Raw genomic sequence first — 21,571 nt, forward strand, 5'->3', positions numbered from 1 at the left:
TATAGATAAGACTTTCAAGGAATTGTACCAGTTATGATGGTGAGCGTGGTGGCGCCACTCAATGAACTGTGATGGCATGCGAAGATGGATGTTACAGAGGCCTCCTCACGACAGGTCTGATACCAGTTATGATTCCTTGAAAGTCTTCTGCAGAGTGAGGTCACCTCCACTGCCATGTCCCCTCTGAGAGGTGGTAATATGGTTTGGCTGTGTCCCCACCCAAATTTAATCTTGAATTGTAACTCCCATAATTCCCACGTGTTGTGGGAGGGACCAGGTGGGAGGTAATTGAATCATGGGAGTGGTTTCCTCCATGCTGTTCTCATGGTAGTGAATAAGGCTCATGAGATCTGATGGTTTTATAAGGGGTTTCCCCTTTTGTTTGGCTCTCATTCTCTCTTGTCTGCTGCCACATAAGACGTGCCTTTCACCTTCTGTCATGATTGTGAGGCCTCCCTAGCCACATGGAACTGTGAGTCCATTAAACCTCTTTTTCTTTATAAAGTACCCAGTCTCGGGTATGTCTTTATCAGCAGTGAGAAATGGACTAATACAGGTGGGAAGCCCTGCTTGTCTTCCTCCTCACTGAGGTTCTGAATATAGCTAAGCCCAGATTCCTCTCCCCGCTCTGCCATCAGTAAGCACCAGAAATGTGTTCAGGAAAGGGGCGAGACAGTCTTCATTATCACCCCTTCAGGTCACAGAAGCAGCTGCCTCAGTGATGAGGCTGTTTTGATGCTTGACATCAGGGCAGCCTGACACCCCAGGTAAAATCCCCTCCCCTGCTGGTCTGCTCTTTCTGCTGGTTCCCATCAGGGCTTTTGGGAGAAACTTGGGGGCTCACTTCAATTCCACAAACACCAGCTGAGCCCCTACTATGTCCTGAGCACTGGGACAGGTGCTGGGCATGGATGAGAATAAGTCTCATTCCCAGTAACAGACACAGAACAAGCAAAAGGCATGGAAGTGAAGGACCCATTCTCTTTACAGTGGAGAAGGGAGATGTGACTTCCTAAAACCGAGAGCAGGACATCCCAGTGGTACAGCCCAGAAACTGAGGGCTCAGTTGAGTAGGGAAGAGGAGAATGTGATTTTAGGAGCTAAGGAACAGTTAAAAACGGCTGTCAATCTAATGCAACTAATCAATCCAATTCAAATTAATTGAATATCATTTAATCCACTGAGCTAATTAAATCCATCCTACACGGATGGAAGAATAGCATGGTGACTGGCACTGCTAGAACCTATGCCCTGCCCTCTTCAATGATTTGGGGGAACTGTGGTCTCTAATCCCAGGTAATTTTTAAAAAAAGTTCTAACTTCAAAAACAGACAAAAATCTTTCAAACGCTGCTTTTCCAAAAAGGGAAACTTCTGAGCCATAGGCCTCTTGCTATGTCCTTGCAAGTGCTGGGAGCAGAAGTGGGGTCTGATGGAGGCTGTCCACTAAGGAAGGTATTACAGGGGCAGTCCAGGTAGGAGGCTGTGCCTGGCTACACGGAGCAGGCCGGACCCCTCCTCCTTTATGTGAACTTGTCTGTCTATTAGGGGTCGGGTCCAAACCATAAAACATATTTGTAAGTAGCTGCACTATGCACATCCTTAAAAATTGCACAATTAATATATGAATACATAAATTCACACTTATAAATATGCCAGGGATCCAGTAAAAGTGAAGAGTCTTCCTGCACACTCAATTGTGTGCTCTTCCTCTGAGCAGCAATCAGTATGGTAGGCACCACTCTAGACTTCTTCTGTGTGCTGATATGCATACATGCGCATTTATATAGTTTAGGGTGTGGGAATTTGAAATTATATAGTTTAGGGTGTGGGTATTTTTAATACAAACGGGACCACCTTGTATGTATTGTTCCGCAACTTGCTTTTTTCACCTACCAATATGTCTTAGAAATTTTCCCCAAGGGATCTCCAAATCTTCCTTATCCAGTTTAACTGTTGCAGGGGGTGGGGGAAATGCATAGGCATCTTCTCTCCTTAGTGTAATCATCCTTCTATTGATGAACATTTAAGTTGTGTCTAAATTTCTGCTCATACAAACAGTGCTGCAGGAAAGATCTTTATCTATGTTGCTTGGTGTACATGAGTATGTATTTCTTTAGGGCAGATTCTAAGAAGTAAAACCACCAGGTTGAAGGGAATGCATGCTTTTTTATTTTATGGATGTGTTGTGCCACATCCCCACCCATCTCCCCAGCCCAGAGGCTCTACCAGTTTATATTCCCTTCAACGGCTGTCCCAGCTGCCCTCTCTAAGAGATGGGTGGCTTCTTTGCTGAGATGCAGCTCCCCTTCTGCTTGTCCCTTCTGTGGTCCCCTTGGCTCTCCTGCAGACCTTGGCCCAAGGCCATCTTCCTGTCCTTTGTCACCCAAATGCATCAAAGGCCCTATTTTAAGGACTCTGAGTGCTATTTCAAAACACACAGCACATAAATTGGGGAGTGATGACTCTCATTTCAGAATGATTTCTTCTTCCACAAGAGGATCTGCTTCAGGGTTTGGAGCAATCGATGAACCAGTATTGATTATGCCTGCCATTTATTCATTCATTGATTTACAATGTTAGGCTTGTGCTAGCTGCTGCAGAACACTTGCCTTCAAAGGGTATTCTCTCATTGGATGGAGCAAGACATGCAAATACCTTGTGTTATTAGGTAAATTTATATTAATAGACAATTGACTGCTATTAAAACATTTTAATTACTCAAAGAGGGAGAGAGAGAGGGAGAGAGATAGAAAGATCTCAGTAGGTGAGGGACCAGAGGTATTTTGGGGATGGAGCAGTCTAACAGATAAGCACTATGATTTACTAGCCCACAGAGAATGATTACCGGGGCTGTCCAGCCCGTTTGTCACAACATAAACAAATGCAGGGACTTCTCCAGTTGTGATGGCTGGGCAATAGTTGTTTTCAAGCCTGAAGGAGGAGGGGAGAACAGGAAAGAGATGTCTTTTTCAGACCCCTCCTTCCCTTACCCTTGTCAAGGGAGTGTGACAGTCAGTAAGACTGTTCATATTCAGTCATTCATTATAGTTGATATTTCTAAAAGACGTGTCGGTGATTCTTTAAACTTCTCAGTCGCCAAGAAAAAGATACAACAGCTTTTAGCCTATACATGGAAGTGTCCTCTACAGGCCATTTTTCCCCCTTTAAAAAAAAGTCAGAAACCAAGGCCACACCATTTGGAGTTCAGACAGTGAGCTGCCCATGAATCAAAAGATAATGTGACACTGGGCAGCAGGACCAACCAAAGCATGGTCTGATTTATTAACTTGTCCCTTGAGTAAGATAAAGTAGGTGAGTCCATAGACATTAGGGCTCCTTTCCTCTGCCTGGGTCCAAGGAGGAAATAAGCCACCGAGAGATAAGCAGCCGGCTTTTGATGTCAGATCCAGTGCCGAGTGGGTGCGGGAGCAGCCAGTTCTCTCTGGCGATGCTAGTGAGGGTGGGCACCACCAAGGGTCTGCACCATGGACCCAGGCTGGGGCTGCCATGTCAGCACCATTTCTAGCTTATCCTTTCTTCCAGGTCTCAATAAAAAGACTTATTTTTTAGTTCCTAGTGTTCAAAGAGTATTTAAGTTACACCATATTTGAAGGCTAAGAACTTAAATGGACTGTAAATTATTTAAGTTAGCCCTCAGAGATCATTGCACAATATTCAATCCATCCTTTGTTCCATCTAAGAATTGTAAGACCTAATCTTTTCCCTTAAGAGTTTACAGTATACTGGGGGCATACTACCAGACAAATAATAGTTCTTTTATTTGATTGATTGATTGTAGAAATGGTGTCTTGCTATGTTGCCCAGGCTGGTCTCCAACTCCTGATCCTCCCTCTTCAGCTTACCAAAGTGCTGGGATTATAAGTATGAGCCACCACACCCAGCCAGCTATGGCCCTTACTCCATGATTGATTGGTTGATTGATTGGCTACCTCTCCTGCTGGCCTGTAAGCTCTAAGAAGAACCAGGCTAGTCTTGTCCACTGGTAACCTAACACCTAACACAGTGCCTGGCACATAGTAGGTGATCAATAAATGTCAATATGAAATGATGAGAGAGTAGGACAAGAAGAAGGATCAAGGCCTAAGTGCGGCAGTGTGTAGATGAGAGGGGGCTGCGTGCTGGAGGGCAGTGAGATATAACCACTGGGAAAAGTGACGGCGGGAGCCAGGAGGTAGAATTTGGGCTTTATTTTATGGGTTGGGAAAGACATTAATGGGTCTCAAGCAGGCTGTGACATGATAAAGTCCTCTCTCTCACATTTATTTATTCATTCATTTCATCCAATGCAATTTATTGAACATCTTGTATATGTAAGGCACCACGTAAAATATAAAGAATAGAAGTATGATAGAATCATATCCCCAAAGAGTTCACAGTTTGGCAGGGGAGATAGATAAGTAAACAGACGGTTATAATGTGTACATTTTTTGCTGGAGATTTCCACATAATACTCTGGTATGGCCATGTTTGCACTGAATCTTGGAGGAAGGACACATACAAGTGAGGTGATGAAAGGGTGGGAAGGGTGTTGCTGGCAGAGGAAGCAAGGAAAGAGTGTGCGATGCTGGGAGGAGGGCTCTGTTTAATATGGCTGGGGTGTTGTGTGGGAGGCTGGGGGAGTAGAGTGAAAGGCCACTGAAAGAGAGGCAGGAGCCAGACTGGAGAGGTCTGTGAAGAGATTCTTGGACTTCATCCTGTGGTTCATGAGGGAGGAAGATGAGCAGGGCTATATTTTAGAATGGTCATGTTGATGCAGAGAATGGGTTGGGGAGGGACAGAGTGAGCACTAGGGAGGCCAGTGAGGCAGTTGTTGTTCTTATCTGGGTGAAAAAAACATAAGGAACTGAACTAAAGTAGTGTCTGGGGTGGGGGATAATAACAGCTAGCATCAATTGGGCACTTACGGTATGCCAACTGTTCTATGGGTATTACATGTATGAACCCACTTAGTTTTCCAATCCCCCTATGAGGTAGGAACCAGCATTATCCCCATTTTGTAGATGAAGAGAATGAGGAACAAGGTTCCACAACTAGCAAATGGGGATTTGCATTCTGGCCATTTAAAGAGTTTTGAATCTAGGGGAGCATCAATTATGGGGTGCAGGTGTGGGGACAGGGAGAAGATGAATTTAGTTTTGCCTGTTGATTTGGGATGCCCATGGGACTTTAAGCAAGGAGTTCAGCAGCCCCTGGAATGTTGGGTCTGGAGCTCAGGAAAGAGGTCCAGGCTGGGGTGGCAGTCTGGGAATTATGGGAAAGGATGCTGTAACCTGGGAGAGGACAATACAGCAACCTGGAGTGCCACTAGGTAAGGGGTGGCAGGGGAAGAATTGCTTATGAAGGGGGCCAAGGCAGAGTGGGCAGGGAGGTGAAAGGAAGCCAGGCAGGAGTGAAGAGGAGTGTTTCAGGGAGGGTGTGGTCCACAGTCCACATGCTGGTGAGAAACCAGGTGGTATAAAGACTGAGGAGTATCCCTGTCAACAAAGGCTGGGTTTAGCCAAAGAGATCTCATGAACAACCTTGACAAAGAAAAGTTTCAGCGGCATGCTGGAGGTGGACTGGCAAGAAAAAGGGAAATGAAGAAGCAGGGATAAGCGAGTACTGCGGGCCCCCCTTATCCACGGGGATACGTTCCAAGACCACCAGTGGATGCCTGAAACTGCAGATAGTACCCACCCCATATGTATCATGTTTTTTTTCCCTATACGTACATACATACATACCTCTGATAAAGTTTAATTTATAAATTAGGCACAGTAAGAGATAAACAAAAATAACTAATAACAAAATAGAACAATTATAACAATATGCCAGCATCATGACTCTTGCTCCTTGGGGCCATGATTAAGTAAAATAAGGGTGACTTGAACACAAGCACTGCCAAACCTTGATGGTAAATCTGATCACTGAGATGGCTGCTAAGTGACCAGCAGGCGGGCAGTGTATGTATGCAGCATGGATATGCTGGACAAAGGGCTGATTCACGTCCTGGGTGGGATGAAGTGGGATGGTGCGAGATTTCATCACGCTACTCAGAATGGTGCACAACTGAAAACTGATTATTTCTGGAATTTTCCATTTAATGTTTTCAGGTTGCAGTTGACTGTGTGTAACTGACATCGGGGACCGAGAACTTTTTGGTGACTCTTTGTCAGGAAGGCAAGGAGAGGAAGAGGCTGCAAGGTAGTGGGGAGGTAAAATAAAGAATAATTTTATCTCCTCCTAAGACTGGAGTATATTTTTATGGGATTCAGTTTTTGATTCCCTAACAGTGCTAAGCACAATACCTAGCTCATCCTAGCCAATCAGCAATTCTTTGAAGAATCCTTCTAATTCCTCCCCCATCCTCTGCTGTCAAGTCCACCTTGAGAAAATCAAGCTTATATTGTGCAGGAAAAAATGGTGAAAACTTGACTCTTGGCAAAATCGTCTAGGGATTTGAAGATATTTCTACTTTAGATGCTGAGTGGCAACAAGTGATTAAGTAGCTAAACTAGCAGATGCTTAATTGATTCTTACTCTTGGGCTGTTCATGGGAAACAGTGTACCCTGTTGATGGTGAAGGCAATGTCTACACAGCGGACCATCTCATCTAGTGGCACCTCTCCAGTGCTTTGATGGGGTGGAAATAGATGCTTCCATATTTATGTGGCTCCATCTTTGGCCATTTGGAAGTCACTAATGGCATGTGTAATAAATTCTCTCTTCTGCCTTGAAAAAAACCAACTGGGCAAGCTTCCATTTCTAATGGGGTCCGTGAAACATGGATATTAAGGACCATGGATCTGGCTGTCAGGTTGACAAATGAGTCTTCCCTATTGAAAGGCACTTAGGAAGTTATAATTGGAAGCTTGAGAGGAGTTGTCAAAAGCAGACAGTGGGCATCCCACCAAGCTGCTGGGCCTTTTTATTTAGGGGTGGGGTGAGGGATACCGTTTCTTCTTGTGAGCCATGGTGGGATTCCCTCCAAATGGTGGAAATGTGGCCAACTTACACCAGAGGCAGAGGCTTAGGCTTCTGTAGGAGCCAACTGGTCCTGCCAAAGACCAAACTAGGGCTGGCAAGACCTAAGTATTCTTATTTGCCATTATTATAGTCTAAACAGGCTAGAGAGGCAGTGGTTAGATGCAAGGTGTTGAGTGATGGTAGGCATTCTCAGGGCACTTTAGATACAGCTCAAGTGATATAAAGTCTAGGTTGTGGAATGGAAACCTTCTCATTCCTGATGGTTTCCAGCTGGTAGTGAAAGAGGTTCTTGGTGAGAGTGGGAAGTCTCTGGGAAGTGACACCTGGCTCCCCAAGGTGTTTCCGAGGCTGTCAAATATAAACCCAGGGCCATGATTTCCAGGAAATTTCCCGAACAATAATGTTGGTGGGCCAACTAATTGCCCAGAATCTCTAGATTCATTCCCAGGACCACCAAGAAGTACAAGCAAGGTGGTTGAATAAATATTTGATGAATACATGGATCAACACTTAGAAAACAAGAATCACTACCAGGCTCTTTGAGGAGAGGGTGGGAGATGATGAAAGGCTTCTGATATCAACTCATGACTTGGAAGTCCAGGCATGGTGGCTCACACCTATAATCCCAGCACTTTGGAAGGCAGATGTGGGTGGATCACTTGAGGCCAGGAGTTCGAGACCAGTCTGGTCAGAGTGGTGAAACCACATCTCTACTAAAAATACAAAAATTAGCCAGGCATGGTGGCACAAGCCTGTAATTCCAGCTACTCCAGAGGCTGAGGCACGAGATTTGCTTGAACTCAGGAGGTGGAGGTTGCAGTGAGTAGAGATCGCACCACTGCACTCCAGCCTGGGCGACAGAGTGAGACTCTGTCTCCAAAAATAAATAAATAAATAAATAATCATGATTTGAGCAAAGAGTCTGATTGGTGATGTCAATGTTGAAGACAGCTTAGTGCTGTCCCCATACCACATGAATATCCCAGCTTTGCAGTTTCACATATATTTACTCACTCATTTAATTTTTCCCGAATTCCAGAATTCTATGCTGGCTCTCTTATCTGTTCATCCACTCTTATCTACACAGATGGCTTCCAGATCTATATCCCTAGCCCTGACCCCTTTCATGAGCTTTTGCTTTGATTAGCTTGTCTAAGCCAGAAACGATATGAATATATCATCCATCACAGCCTGGCTTCATAACCTCAGGAAGAAGGGCTTTCAGGGCAGATTTTTAATGGGACAGTTGGCAGAGGTGAGTTGAGGAGGCAGCAGAGAGCATTAGAGTAGAACATTGGATTGATTATCCAGTTGTACTTCCAACAACTCACATTTATGGATCTTATCTATAAGCAAGGCACTGGGGCCACAGAATCCAAAAGACACAATCCTTGCTCTCAGAGGGCTCCCAGACTATAAGAGACAAGGGCTGAGAGAGGCAAAAGAAGGCAGTTCTGGAGAGGTAGGTGTCAGGAGCAGTGATCCACATGAAGTAAGCCTACATGGGAATGTTGTATCCTTAGGAGTGTGACAAAAAATGCCAAATCCCCCACTTCATTCTGTGAGTGCTCCAAGGCAGGGGCCAGGTCTTGCTTATCTTAATTTTTCCAGCACGTTCAGCGCTCAGGGAATATTTGCTGAGGGAATAAATGAATGTACAAAATATTGTATGGAGCAGCTAACTATTCCTAGGAAGGTGGCAGGATAAGACAGCAAAGGTCTTCTTAAAGGCCATGACCTTTGGGTGGTATCTGGAAGTGTGAATAGGCCTTTGCCAGGTAGATGAAACAAGGAAGGGCAGATAGAACAGAGGGAGCGATGCACAGAGGCAGCCATCAAAGAGCATGGGGTGTTTGGTGGATGGTTCTGCGTCATTGGGATGTAGGGTCCATGCTAGTCAACCACAGGCAGATGAGGAGGCTGGAGAGGTGAGCCGTGGCCAGGCTGGGCAGGGACTCCAGAGCCATTCTAAGGGGTTTAGATTTTTGTAAGTTACAGAAATCCCTGGAATGTAAGGGTGTTATGTTGGGTAGTGCTGTGACCACTGTGGATGTGGGTTGAGGAAGGGGTACTACCAAGGAGGGTGACCAGAGCCTCTCTCCTAGAGTTTTAGGCTACTCCACCCCAGCTCCCGCTTCTCACTAGCAGGAGCCCAGATTCTGCCTCCCAGAGCTGGGGAGAGCATTTATCTCACAACCTTATCATAATTTACCTTATAAGCATCCCATGCCAGCTGGCAGAGCAGGGAGTGGGTGCGGAACTGCTGTCAGCCAAACTTCCTGGTGATCCTTGTGTCCTTGAGTGAGCAGGGGCAGGGACTCCCAGGTGGTGAATGCTAGAGGTCATTTGAAGTCATCTCATGGAATCCTCTCATTTTACAGATGGAAAAACTGAGACCCAGAGAGGGCAGTGACGTATGCAAAGTCCCATGACACAGCAGGACTAGAATCCAGGCCTCTGGACTCCTAGGCTTATTTGTTCTCCACAGTACTGAGTAGCCTCATTTCTTTGGGCTCATGGTAGGAAAAGACCAGCTTGCCAGCCAGTCCCTCCCTGGATTAGCTCCCTGTGTGCTCTCTCCAGAGAGTCTTTCTGAGTTACAACTGTGTAGTGCGGCAGAGCAGAAAGAGCATGGGTGCGGGAACCTGGTAGATTCAGGCTTGAAGCCCAACCCTGCTGCTCCCCTAGCTACGCAACCTTGAACAAGTTACTTAACCACGCAGTTTTGTCATCTGCAAAGTGCAGATATCAGTACCTCCCTTGCAGGGTTGTTGTGGGAGATTAAATGAGATAATGTGCCTCAAGTGTCCCTACAGCATAATGCCTGGCAGATAGCATGTGCTCCATTGATAGGAACTGTTGTTATTCTTCTACCTCTCCAAGGGTTCTTTTTCTGCTTCCAGCATATTATCCCGCTGCCTGTCTCTGGTGGTCCTGGGATTGTGCAGAGGCTTTTACAGCAACTGAGTTAACCAGGGCACTTCTTAAGGTTGTCTAGGAAGGCAGCCAAGGCATATCTTGGCTTATTTGTTTTTAGGGCAAATGCAGGTTAAGAAAGCAATCCTTGGACTGGGTTGTAGCCAAAGAGTATATTCTTTAGGACAATAAAATAAAATTTAAAACATTTGGAAAGGCGTGGTGTGTGTGTAGTTATGCATGGGTGAGATAATTTTCACTATGCAAAAAGACTTTCCCATTTATACAAAGATTCATGGTAGGATTTCTCTAAGTCACTAGTTCCTCTTAGGGCTCTTACTCTGGAGTCAATTTTCCTAGCATAATTCACACCAACCTTCCAGGAAAGGACTTTCTACTTCCTACTACTTGTCCCCATGGCCTTCCTGCAAAGTTTCCTTAAACTTTGAGCCAAAGCAGCAGAATCTTGGATTGATAGCAATGTAGCTGCCACATTTTATGGATATACCATATACTATAAGATGCACCATGATTTTATGTATCACCAAGAAAGAAGAACAAACACTGCTTATTGTAATTTTAAGACTTAATTGATTGTAAAACAAATCCTTATTTCAGAAATGTTAAAATGTGAACACAAATATGCCTCTTAACAATCATGAAATGAAGTGTTTGAGGATCAGGATCAACTGGATAGATCTGCGTACTCGCAGAATGAGAGCATACAGCTGGGGCTAAATCCCCAAAATATACTTGGCTTAACATTATTTTTTCCTTTGTTAAAGAAACCACTAATCTACAGGCTTTGTGAGGGCAGAGACTGCGTCTCTTTTGTTTACCACTGTATCTCTACCACTTCACTCATAGTAGGTATTCAGCAAATATTTGCTGTATGAATTAATAGAACAAAGCCACAACATGAAAGAGATGGAAAGCCCACAGAAGAAAATAAATCATTCATAATTCCCCCAGTGTGGGTATTTTGGCTGATTTCCTTCAAGTCTTATTTCCTATGAATATGCTCTTTTATATACATGTAAATATAATGTATTATTAGATTTAGCTCTGGGATGTGTTTTTGTATTTCTCTATTAATATAAATGAAACGATGAAATGAGATGATGCGGAAATGCTTTGAAGACTGTAAAATGTTTAACAAATATCTTATTAGTTGTAATAATCATGAAAATACAGACATGAATGGGGCTGATTTTCTGAGAACACACTTTAAAGCTAACAGCAAATTTGCCCTCCAAAGCTGGGAATATGTTCTATTTCTCATCCTACTCACCATGGGGAGTCCTTCTGTTTCATATTGGGAAGGGAAACAGAAACTTAAGGCTTCCTAGAAGTCATAGCTCCAACTTTCCACCCAGCCCAGAAATTTCTTCCATCTTACTAATGGAAGATCAGCCAGGGCTAGGGGAGGAAAAAGCACATCTCTCAGGCTGATGAAAAATAGCAGCCTACAGAGAACTTCCTCCTCTCCACCCTTTACTAGCGGTGGGGAGAAGTTACACACTGTATTCCAAGGAATGTTGTTCACTTATTCTGCTGCTAATAACAATGTAGATAGCAAAGAGATGTCAACATAAGTAAGTAATTCATCATAGTAAGGGTAGGTACATTCAACAAGCCACAAAGTCAGATTTGCCACGGACAACTAATTAAAAATTTACTTTCAGAAAGTCACAGAATTTATACACATATTGATGAGTATAACCTGTGCCTTGTTCTTTGAAGGGATGTGGGTTTACTCATACAACAGAAGGGAGTGCTGACTGATTTTCTCTCCTTGACCAAACTCTAGCCAGGCTCTTCTGAGCCCTCTTCTCTTCTAAGCCTCGCCCTTAGTTGACCTATGAAGAGTTGAACAAACACTATCATAGTTTCTAACAGCTCAAGGTCACATCCCTAGAATGCCTCTATCCCCTCTTAAAGTGCCTGCCTGAGAAAACCCGAGGCTGCCAAGAGAATTTACTGTTTGCTCCAGCCAACACCTGAATATAGGGCCCCTGTCTCTCCGTCTCTGTGGGAGGGTAGGAGCCTAACTAACTTCAATAAGCACCAGTTAGCAAACCCAGATGCTTTTCACAGGGACCGGCACCCAAGCTCCTTCCTATTTTTTATGATTTTTTACTTCTCTGACTCTGCTGCTCAAGCCCTTGCTGTTCCCTCTGCCTACTCCCTCATTCTCTCTTTGAAACACCCAGGCCCTCTCTATGAATTGGGGTTGAGTTCAGTTCATGCTGCACCCTCTTCCCTACTGCAAAAGTAAATAATTGATTAAAATCTGCCCTCACCATGTCAACCCATGTCCAGCTTTGTTTATTTTTGACAGTACTCAGGAGCTCATCTAGTCTAGTAGCTCAGGCACTCAGCTCATCTAGGCTGCCGGTCAGTCTGCATGCCTTTACTGGATAATCCTTGTTCTCACTCTTCTTGACTCTCAAATCCTTAGCCTTGAACTTTGCCCCTGCCATCCTCATGCCCTCCTTTGTCCTCAAGGATATGTTTTCCTGGTTGCACCATTTGGTTTCTACCTTGCATACCCTTGGATATTCCCTTTTCTGCTTGCATCACTTGTCTCCGTCTCTGGGAGCCCATAGAGACCAGGCTAACCTTCCAGCACCTCCTGCTCCTGCATCAAAGCTGCAATCCCATTCCCTATGTGCTTCAGTGAAGGTTGACCTTGGCCTTCATTAACTGCCCAGGCATTGTGTACAGGGCACAGTTTGTGAGGCCTGTGCCATCAACACGTTCCCAGAGAGTAAAAAATAATATAGCTCACGTATAGATTTACAACCAGTGTTTTTTTTTTTTTTTTTTTTTGAGACAGGATCTAGCTCTGTCTCCTAGGCTTGAGGGCAGTGGTGCAATCTCAGCTCAGTCAGCTCAAGTGATCCTCCCACCTCCACTGCCCAAGTAGCTGGGATCACAGGCATGCACCACCATGCCTAATTTTTTTTTTTTTTTTTTGTAGAGATAAGGTCTCATGATGTTGTCCAGGCTGGTCTTGAATTTCTGGGCTCAGGCAATCCTCCTGCCTTGGCCTCTCAAAGTGCTGGGATTACAGGCGTGAACCACTGTGCCCGGCCCTACAACCAGTTTTTAATGTAGAATATCATTTTATAAAATGGCTAAACAGCTGTGATCAGTACCAGATGAAAGATGACAATTGAGCCAAATTTTAAAAGCAAGCTGAGCTCATCCATTACATGCATGTATCTTTCCTTGCTCTTCCGTCGTGGTTCTCCCTGAGTCTCCTTTTCCCACACCCCAGAGTGGGTGCCTTCGCTACTCACTGACTTAGCTATGCCTAAGGTCTTCCCCAGAAACTTGTCTTAGATGATCTGGTTTAGGATTCCCTCCCAGTCACTGTCTCTTCAGCTTTTATTCTGGGAAAACCAGGCAACAAGTATTCAGGAGATAAGAGAAAGAAATGGAGTCCGTGTCTCTCCGCAGTCCTGCTTTGAGACTGCCTCCCTACTGAGAGTTTGCGAAGGTCTCCCTTTTGAGATGTAAGACTCGCTTCAGACGTGAGGCTGTGCCTGTCCTCCCTCCACCCACAGACAGAATTGATGCAGCAGTCCCAGCTGGCCAGCTGAGGTCCCCTCCCCAGCGCTATATCAAAGAGAGCAGGCAGGAGCCTGTGTAACAAGGGCTCGCTCCACTTAAACTCTGTGATGGGAGAGGGACGCCTCCATCCCTTTTCTTTTTGTAGGCTGCTTTGAATTGTATTAACGCAAGTGATGAAACATATCAAACCCTGGTTAGCAGTTTCCCTTAGCATCCCCTGGCCAAAAAAAAAAATTTTTTTTAAATTAACTTGTACAAAAAGTCAACTGTAACAGAATGGTCTAGAAAAGAAAAAACCCAACCAGTTTGGCGAAAAGAAAAATGAGCTGGGTTTCCTTCATGACCAATTTTAGGGACCAACAGGTGGTACAGGAGAACTGGTGAAGAAGGTTAGCCAACATCTTTCTCTAGTTTCACAGTAAAGCCCTTGACCGAGTGGGAATTCCATTTCTCCTCCTTGTGCCTCTGCAGGGGGTCGGGGGAGGCTGAGGACCATCAATCCTGGGAGCCCAGGGAACTTACCCTCTGCTCCTGTGTGGCCACAAAGGTCTGGAACCCTGGAGCCACCCCAAAGCCCAGCTCTTGGATGAAAGGTGGCTCAGACTGACTGTGGATCTGAACTTTCACTCCTGCTTCAAATGTCGTTTCCTCTGAAAGAACAAAGACGGACAGAGCCATGGGTCAGTAACAACAGATGCTCACGGAGTCCTGGGATTGAAAAGCTCAAAGGGATGCTGAAAAGACCCTGTGATAAGCAGAATAATGGCCCCCAAAGGTGTCCACGTCCCCACCTCCGGAAACTGTGACTAGGTTGCCTTACATGGCAAAAGGGACATTGCAGGTGTGATTGAGTTAAAGTTCTTGAGATGGAGAGACTATCCTAAATTATGCAAGTAGGACCCAATGCAATCACAGAGGTTCCTATGAAAGGGAGGCAGGAGGATCAAGGTCAGAGAGAGAATGGAAAAATGCTATGCTGCTAGCTTTGAAGACAGAGGAAGGAGCCATGAGCCCAGGGATGCAGGTAGCTTCTAGAAGCAGGAAAAGGCGGGGGAATGAATTTTCCCCTAGAGCTGCCAAAAGGAACACAGCCCTGCCAACAACCTTGATTTTATTGAGCCTAGGGAAATCCATTTTGGACTTCTGACCTCCAGAATTTTAAGATAACGAATTTGTGTTGTTTTCAGCCACTAAATTTGTGGTAATCTGTTGCAGCAGCAATGGGAAACAAATTCAGGTCAGTTTGCCAGGTCAACTCTGCCTCAGTTGCCAAATCTGTAGAATGAGATTATAACATAAGTCAAACTCCTTTATTTTATTGACTAACTTTTCTTCTGGGTCATGAACTGAAGGTGAGGATATCAGGAGGAGGAAAACATGATGCAGCAGTGGAAATAAAAATGCAAGGCTTTCTTGTATGCCAAGGTGTTTGCCCCTCGGGGCTGCAATGGCCAAGTAGAAGAGAAGCTTCCCTCCTTTTTTCCTTTGGCAGAAGAAATGGGCCTTGGCAGTGGGAGGTTGGGGGCAGTGCAGAGCCATCATCTTAAATGTTTAGTGCTCACAGTCAGTGGAAAATGAACTTATGGGACTGTATAAGCCTTTACCAGATCCCCCCTCTGTCTTATCTTCTCCAAACAGTCTACAGAATGAGCTTTCCAAATGTAAACTGCGTAACTCCCTCCCATGTTTCCAAGGATCCCAGGCTCCTTACCCATCCCTTCCCTAGCCTTGTTCTGAGTAGCCTCTGCCTCGCAGCACCATGCGGGGCTGCCTGGATTGGGCATCACTGGTACCCACTCTGCAGAAATGCATCTCCTTCTGCCCAGAATGTCTTTCTACCTTGTCCACCTGACCATCTTCCCACTTGTCACTGAAGATTCAGCTCTCCATCCCCACCCAAAGCAACTCTTTCTCTTGCTCTGTTGTATCTTCCACATCTGCCTGCTGGAGCCCCTGCCATAGCACGTCGTGATGAGGCTTTAACTGTTTCCTCCAGCAGGCTGGAGTATCCTGAGGCCAAGTTCTGGGCTGTCTCTCTGGACCTCAAAGGTCCTGCACAGGGCTAGGCATACGCCAGGCACTCAGGAGATGCCTAATGAATGAATAAATGGGAGATTTGTGGGTCAAGCCTCAATCATTTATGAATGGACAAGGCCAACCTGGAGTCCAAATCAAGGAATGTTCTCAAATTAAAAAATGGACAGAGAATGAATAAATGCAGGAATGAGAGAAGATAATGATGGGGTTGGGGGTCAGGGATGGAGAGGGGGAGGACATGTCAGCACTCAGGCTGTGGCTTGGGGAGGGTTTGGGGACAAACTAAAGCTGGCACAGAAGAGAGTGGCTGGGAAGGAAGGGCTGGGTCCAGCCACAGGAAAGGCATGACCCATGGAAAATGTGGGGGCTATTGACTGAGGTAGGCCCAGGGGTCTGGAGCAGGGCAAGAATTCCAAGGCCAGGGGCTACGTGGAAAGAAAGGGCTAGCAGGCAGACAGGACCCCAGGGAAGGGTAGGCAGGGCTTTCATCATTTAGACAAGGAGACCCTCAGCCAGGAAGCCTTTTGGATATGGTTCATGGAGTGGGAGAGAGTCCAGGCAATCTACAAACACATCCCACTTCCCTCCAGTACAGTCATTGTTCTGTGGTTTCTGTACAGCATCACCCTGTCCAAACTCCTATCCATATGCTCCTGGAAGCCTGTGGCTTTGTGTCAATCTCTCCTATTGATGGTGAATTCCTCAAGAAAGGAGATCATATCTTATTCAGTCCAGGGCTCCATCACCTAACCCAGGGCCTGGCCCTCAGGTGGAGCCTCAAGGAAGGTTTTTAGATCTGGGAGGAGGACTTCAGGAAAGGGAGGACTGGATGGAACGAGGGGGTTGAATAGTCATCTTTCAGTGGCTGTGTTTTCAAAAGTCTGCCCAAGATGGGGTTGAGGAGAGAGTGTGGAGCCTGAGAAACAGACTCAGATGGGGAAGAAGGGTGAGTGTGGAGGGCTGTTGGGATGACAGGGATGCCCCTGCTGGGAGGAACTGAAGGCTCCTTCAGTGAGCCGTGGGAGGGAACAGGAGAGATGCCAGAACTTGTTTTCAAGAGCTAGCTGAAGCCGTGTGTGCCTGCTATACAATCGAGCTTAAGAAATCAAGACAGGCTCAAAGGAGAGGACCTGTGGTTTACAGGAGAAATGAGAAATGAAGGCTTCCTGTCAGAAATGCCATGAGTAATGGGCAAAACAGACAGGCCTGGTGTGCCTCTCTTAGTGAGAACCGCCCAAGGCTAATTGAACTGGGTTCGGATTTGGAAGAGGTGCTAGCTTATTCTGAAAGCAGCAGTAGCTGCAGCCAAGAGTAAAATCCTAAAGTAGCCTCAGTTTTTAAAAACATCCAGTGGCTGGATGGACATGAGCGGGAGCAGGTGATAGGTAAGGTTTCTGCTCTCTTTAGAGCACTGCGGACCAGTGGAACTTTCTGCAAAGATGGGAACGTGCTATTCCCTCTGCTGCTGCCCAACATGGTAGGCTCCAGTTACGAAAGGTGGCTTGTGTGACTGAGGAACTGAATTTTTCATTTTATTTAATGTTAATTAATTAAAACTTAAGTTTAAATAGCCCCACGTGGCTAGTGGAAACATTGCTGGATAGCACAGTTCTAGAATATCCAGCTATGAGCAGACTACAGCCCTCCCAGAGCTGAGGAGGTGACAAGAACTCCGCCATCTTGCCTTCCTAAGCAGGTGCTCTGGAGAGGCCCTTGTCTGGAGTCCTGGGTAGTTTGGGCAGGGTTCTGAGCAGCAGATCAGTGTGTCTTCATGGTCAAACCATGACCATAGTTCCAGATCCTCTACCCTGCTTTCCCCAAAGCCCTATTTGTACATCTACAGATGCATTTCTTTCTATTTCTTACCAGAATTGCCCTTGGCTTCCCTTTGAAGATTGCTTTCCAGGTTGGTAGTGAAGAGCAGCTCCCTCTAGTCCCTGCCCTCACTCTCTTCCCTTTCCTGGGCATGGTACAGTGTTGAGTTGAAGACCCAATTTGAGAGCTGAAGTTACCAAATGTAGACTATTAGGGCCAAGGCAACCTCACACCATCCACTTTGGAGGTTCCCAAGCTAGAATGCAAGTTAAAATTTCCTAGATGGCTTGGGTGATGCTTCCTGGGGTCCACTCCCAGAAATTCTGATTCAGTCACTCTGGAGTGGAGAGCAGGAATCTGCATTTCCAGAAATTCTGATATAGGTCTGAGGTCATCTACATTTGGGCAGTGATCTAGTCCAGGGAAGAGAAGTGACTTGCCCAAGGTCAGACAGCAAGTCAAGAGCAGAGCAGGGGCTAGAAGCCAGGTCTCCTGAGTTCTAATGTGGTACTCTTTCTACTCCACCAGGAGTGTGGTTTATTTAGTGTGAGCAGATGCCTTAATTCATAGCTCTGGAGTTCTGAATGGGGGCTGAGGGCATGGGATATCTTTTTCTTTGTAATCACCCCTAATGTCCCTAGCACAGTAGCTGGCACAAAGCAGGGCTCAATAAATGTTTGTTGAATGGAACAAATGAGTGAGGAAGTATCCCTTGCTTGTGTCTGCTGTTCCCTGCTGTATCTGGTCAGCTGTGAGTCTGCCTGGGTTCTGGAGGACACTGGTAAACGCCAGCACCGCATAATTCAGGAGGGCTCACCTGCTGGCATGCAGGTGGGGCTGCACACACAGCAACAACACAGCAACAATAACAGTAACAATAACTGGGACTGCACTCATAGTCTGTGGGTCCCAGTGCCAAATGAAAATGCAGGACCCCCTGTTAAAAAATGTTGTTAAAAATTTATAAAAGTAAGCATTGTTATTAAAAAATAAAAGAATTTCAAGACAGCAATCTCAAGAACATTAAACCAAGTGAGTGGCCCTTCTGATTGTGGGCCCTGTGTGACCGCCCTGATAGTAGCATCTCAAATTGGTGCTGGACAGAATTGTTCACATCCTCATATTTGTCTTATCGGCAACTGATTCAACGCTAAGCTCCTTCAAAGAGTGTAGGTCTCTGGACAGTGAATGATTTGTTTACACATCATGAACACCAGGATTCAAGGACAGAAAGAGAGAGAGAGAGAGAGACAGAGAGAGCACAGAGAGAAAGGGAAAGCTACTACACACATAGTATGTAGACAGTGTGTACATGGGAATTCTTGTTAATTGGCACCGAGCTGAAACCCAGACAGTGTAACATGAAAGATAATGCTGAACCAAGAGGAGTGTGGCAAGATGGAGTTCAGCCTGCAGAAGCCACAGTCTCCCAGCATTTTCCAAGAGCTTGGCCATAGATGGCACAGGTGAGATCAACCTGGCCAGGGAGGGAGTTGCATTTTCTGAATATGCAGAAAGGATATGGGAGCCCTGTAGAAGGAGGCAGGAGCAATAGGCAGAATGCATAATGGGGCAGGGAAAGTGCATCACGATAAAAGAAGCTAAAATCTTTCATCTTGGCAAATTACAGAAAACATGCCAAGGAAATAAACACTAGAGAGAAGTAGGAAGAAAAGTTTATCTGAATAGCTAGGGGGAGTTTCCAGAGCTCAGAAAGTGAACGTGCTGATACAAAGCAATCTTGCTTTGGACAAAAATTACTTTGTAACAGTGGCTGAGTGAGGGAACCCTAGCCCAGATAGCTTCAGAGGAGAGGGGGGACAAAGGCCAGCCATAGAAGGGGCATCTCACAGTGCAGCAAGAGCCTTGTGTGGGTATGGGATAGCTTCTGTTTGCACGTCCTTCCCCAGTGCTTCTCCACCCTGCTCTCTGTGCTATGGGTTTGAGTTGCAGAGACTGTGTTGATGGACTCCCTTGCCCTCTGGCTTGGGATCAGTTAATGGTGGGCCAGGTAGGAAACTGGAGGGAGAGAGGAGAGTCAGGCTGGGGTGTCCAGTCTCTCAACCCCATTTGCTGGGTCCCTGTGGGTTAGCTGCATGTCACTTTGGAAGGCCACAGCTCCGGACTGGGGGCTGGAGGGAGAGCTCTTCAGTGTCTCTCTCTGGGTTTTGACACCAGCTTCTTTCCTTCTTTCTGAGGGGTGGTAATGGCTCTCCCTGCTACCAGTCCCAGGATGCTGCACCCTCCTGTATTGCTTTCCCAAGCCTTGCCCATGCCTTTGTTAACAGTCCTTGATTAATTTCTCCTTTTAGTATTCAATTTGAGAGTGCTGTTGATTTCCCTGCTTGGGTCCTGATTGGTGGATCTCCCATGGGCTCTCACTTAACTCCTGATAGATAGCAGGAGTCCCCTCTGTGGTACCACACAGGGAAGGATGGCTATTGTGTTTGAGCGAGTGCATAGGGATGGAGACTTCACTCCCTGCAGGGGCAGCCCATGGTTTTGAAAGTTCACCTTTATTTTGGTTGAAAACTGCCTGCTTATAGATTTTGTCCCCTAGTCCTAGCTCCGCCCCTTCTACTCGACACCTCTTTAAAGATCTCCCCAGAGATAGAGGGCCTGTTTCCCAGACAAGTGAGTCGGACTTTCTGAGAGAGGCAGAAATGCAGACCTCTTGTACCTGGAGCGTCAGAACCAGAGAGCGCCTAGGACAAATTGATTAAATGCTTGGGGCTGCGGGGTCAGGCAAGTTGAAGTCTAGTTCAGTTCTGTGAACTATAACAAGTTATTTAATCTCTTAGAGCCTAATTTTTCTCATTTTTAAAATGGGTATGAACATAAAAATGGATTGTTCTTCATAGGGCTGTTGTGAGGCTTAAATGAGCCATTGCATGGAAAGTTCTTAGCACAGAGTTTAGCTTAAGAACTCAACAATTTGCAGTGTCATCATCACCATCATCATCAGGAATTCAGTATTTCTGGCTTTTTACAAGATCCAAGGGGATCAGTTGCTGTTTTATGTTCCTCTTTGATCATGCTAGTCTCTCCATGTAGACTGGCCCTTCCTCTTATCTTCCATTTGGTTACCCTCTACCCACCTTTGCACTCACCACCTCCTTGACATTTTCCCTCCATTCGGTGCCCCAATGTCTAGTACTTACCATGTTCACACTTGATCCCAACTCCCTCTCTATTAAGACTGAGAGATCTCTTGGGGACAGGGTCAATGTTCATTTATGTTTATAATCACAGTGCCTGGCATGCAGTAGGAACTCAAAAATGCTTGGTGAAGTGAACAAATGTGCACAACTCACCTCTGAGACACAGGATCCCACCCTCCTTGTTTTACAGATGTGCCACCGAGGTGCTGAAAGGTGGGTTGAACTGTGCGGATCTCACAGGGAGTTTGTGGCCAAGCTGGGTCCATATGAAACCTGAGCCAGCTCAGAACTCCTGCTGCAGTCCAGTGAGTGGGCAGCTGTGTAGGGACTTCAGGCCAGAGGCTGACAAGTGCATGGGGGCTGGGCAGGGGCAGCAAAGCCTGCCTGGGCCATCCCCTGAAGGGCCGTGGTTGGCAGTCCTGTCTTGGGTGGCTGATATCTTTCTGGTCTCTGCTGCTTATTTAATCATGTGGCTTAATCCCTGGGGACCTGTCTATTAAGGCCCATCCTTTGGGCCTCCCTGCTACCTATGATGAGACAAATGGGCCTGGAGTGTCCCTGAGTCACCCAGGCATGGGGAGCGGCTTGGCCCATCAGCAGCTGGGTCACTCACAGCCGGCAGTGGCATCTCTGGCTGCCATTGTCAAGCAGCTGCTGTGGCACTGCTCTGCATTACCCAGGGGACTGTAAAGTGTGTGTGTGCCTGTGTGTGTGCAGACGTGTACTAGTGTATGTGTGTGTGTGAGAGAGAAAGCAAGAAAGAGAGAAACTCTCTCTGAAATATAACATTGTTCTTATTTCTTCTTATTTTCCTAAAGCATTTCCTGAGATGCTGCTTTGGAGTTCAAAGAAACAGAAAGGAAGGACTGACTCTCTTAAGGACAAGACCCAGAGCTGGATGCTTCATAGCAGTCCACATTTGTTCCCTCACTCCCTGGACAGTTATGCATCGAATGCCTACCATGAGCACGTGCCACCGGCCTTGGACCCTTGCCTGGCTGGCTTGGAGTTTTAACTAGATCATGTATATTTTCTGCATCACACTTAGCCTGTGCATGAAGCACATCTTCCCAG

At 46.0% G+C, this 21,571-nt stretch overlaps 1 protein-coding gene across 1 annotated transcript in view; it reads right to left on the minus strand.

Annotated features, from left to right (window-relative positions):
• The window catches only part of LOC100450915 (acid-sensing ion channel 2), a 277,187-nt gene that overhangs the window by 59,771 nt on the left and 195,845 nt on the right, over positions 1-21,571 (minus strand). Inside the window, exon 3 of the mRNA XM_024235627.3 lies at positions 14,007-14,134. Coding sequence (XP_024091395.2) covers positions 14,007-14,134 — 128 coding nt within the window. The remainder of the gene's footprint in view (positions 1-14,006; positions 14,135-21,571) is intronic.

This window comes from Pongo abelii, chromosome 19 (assembly GCF_028885655.2).
Source record: "Pongo abelii isolate AG06213 chromosome 19, NHGRI_mPonAbe1-v2.0_pri, whole genome shotgun sequence".
Classification (NCBI taxonomy): Eukaryota; Metazoa; Chordata; class Mammalia; order Primates; family Hominidae; genus Pongo; species Pongo abelii.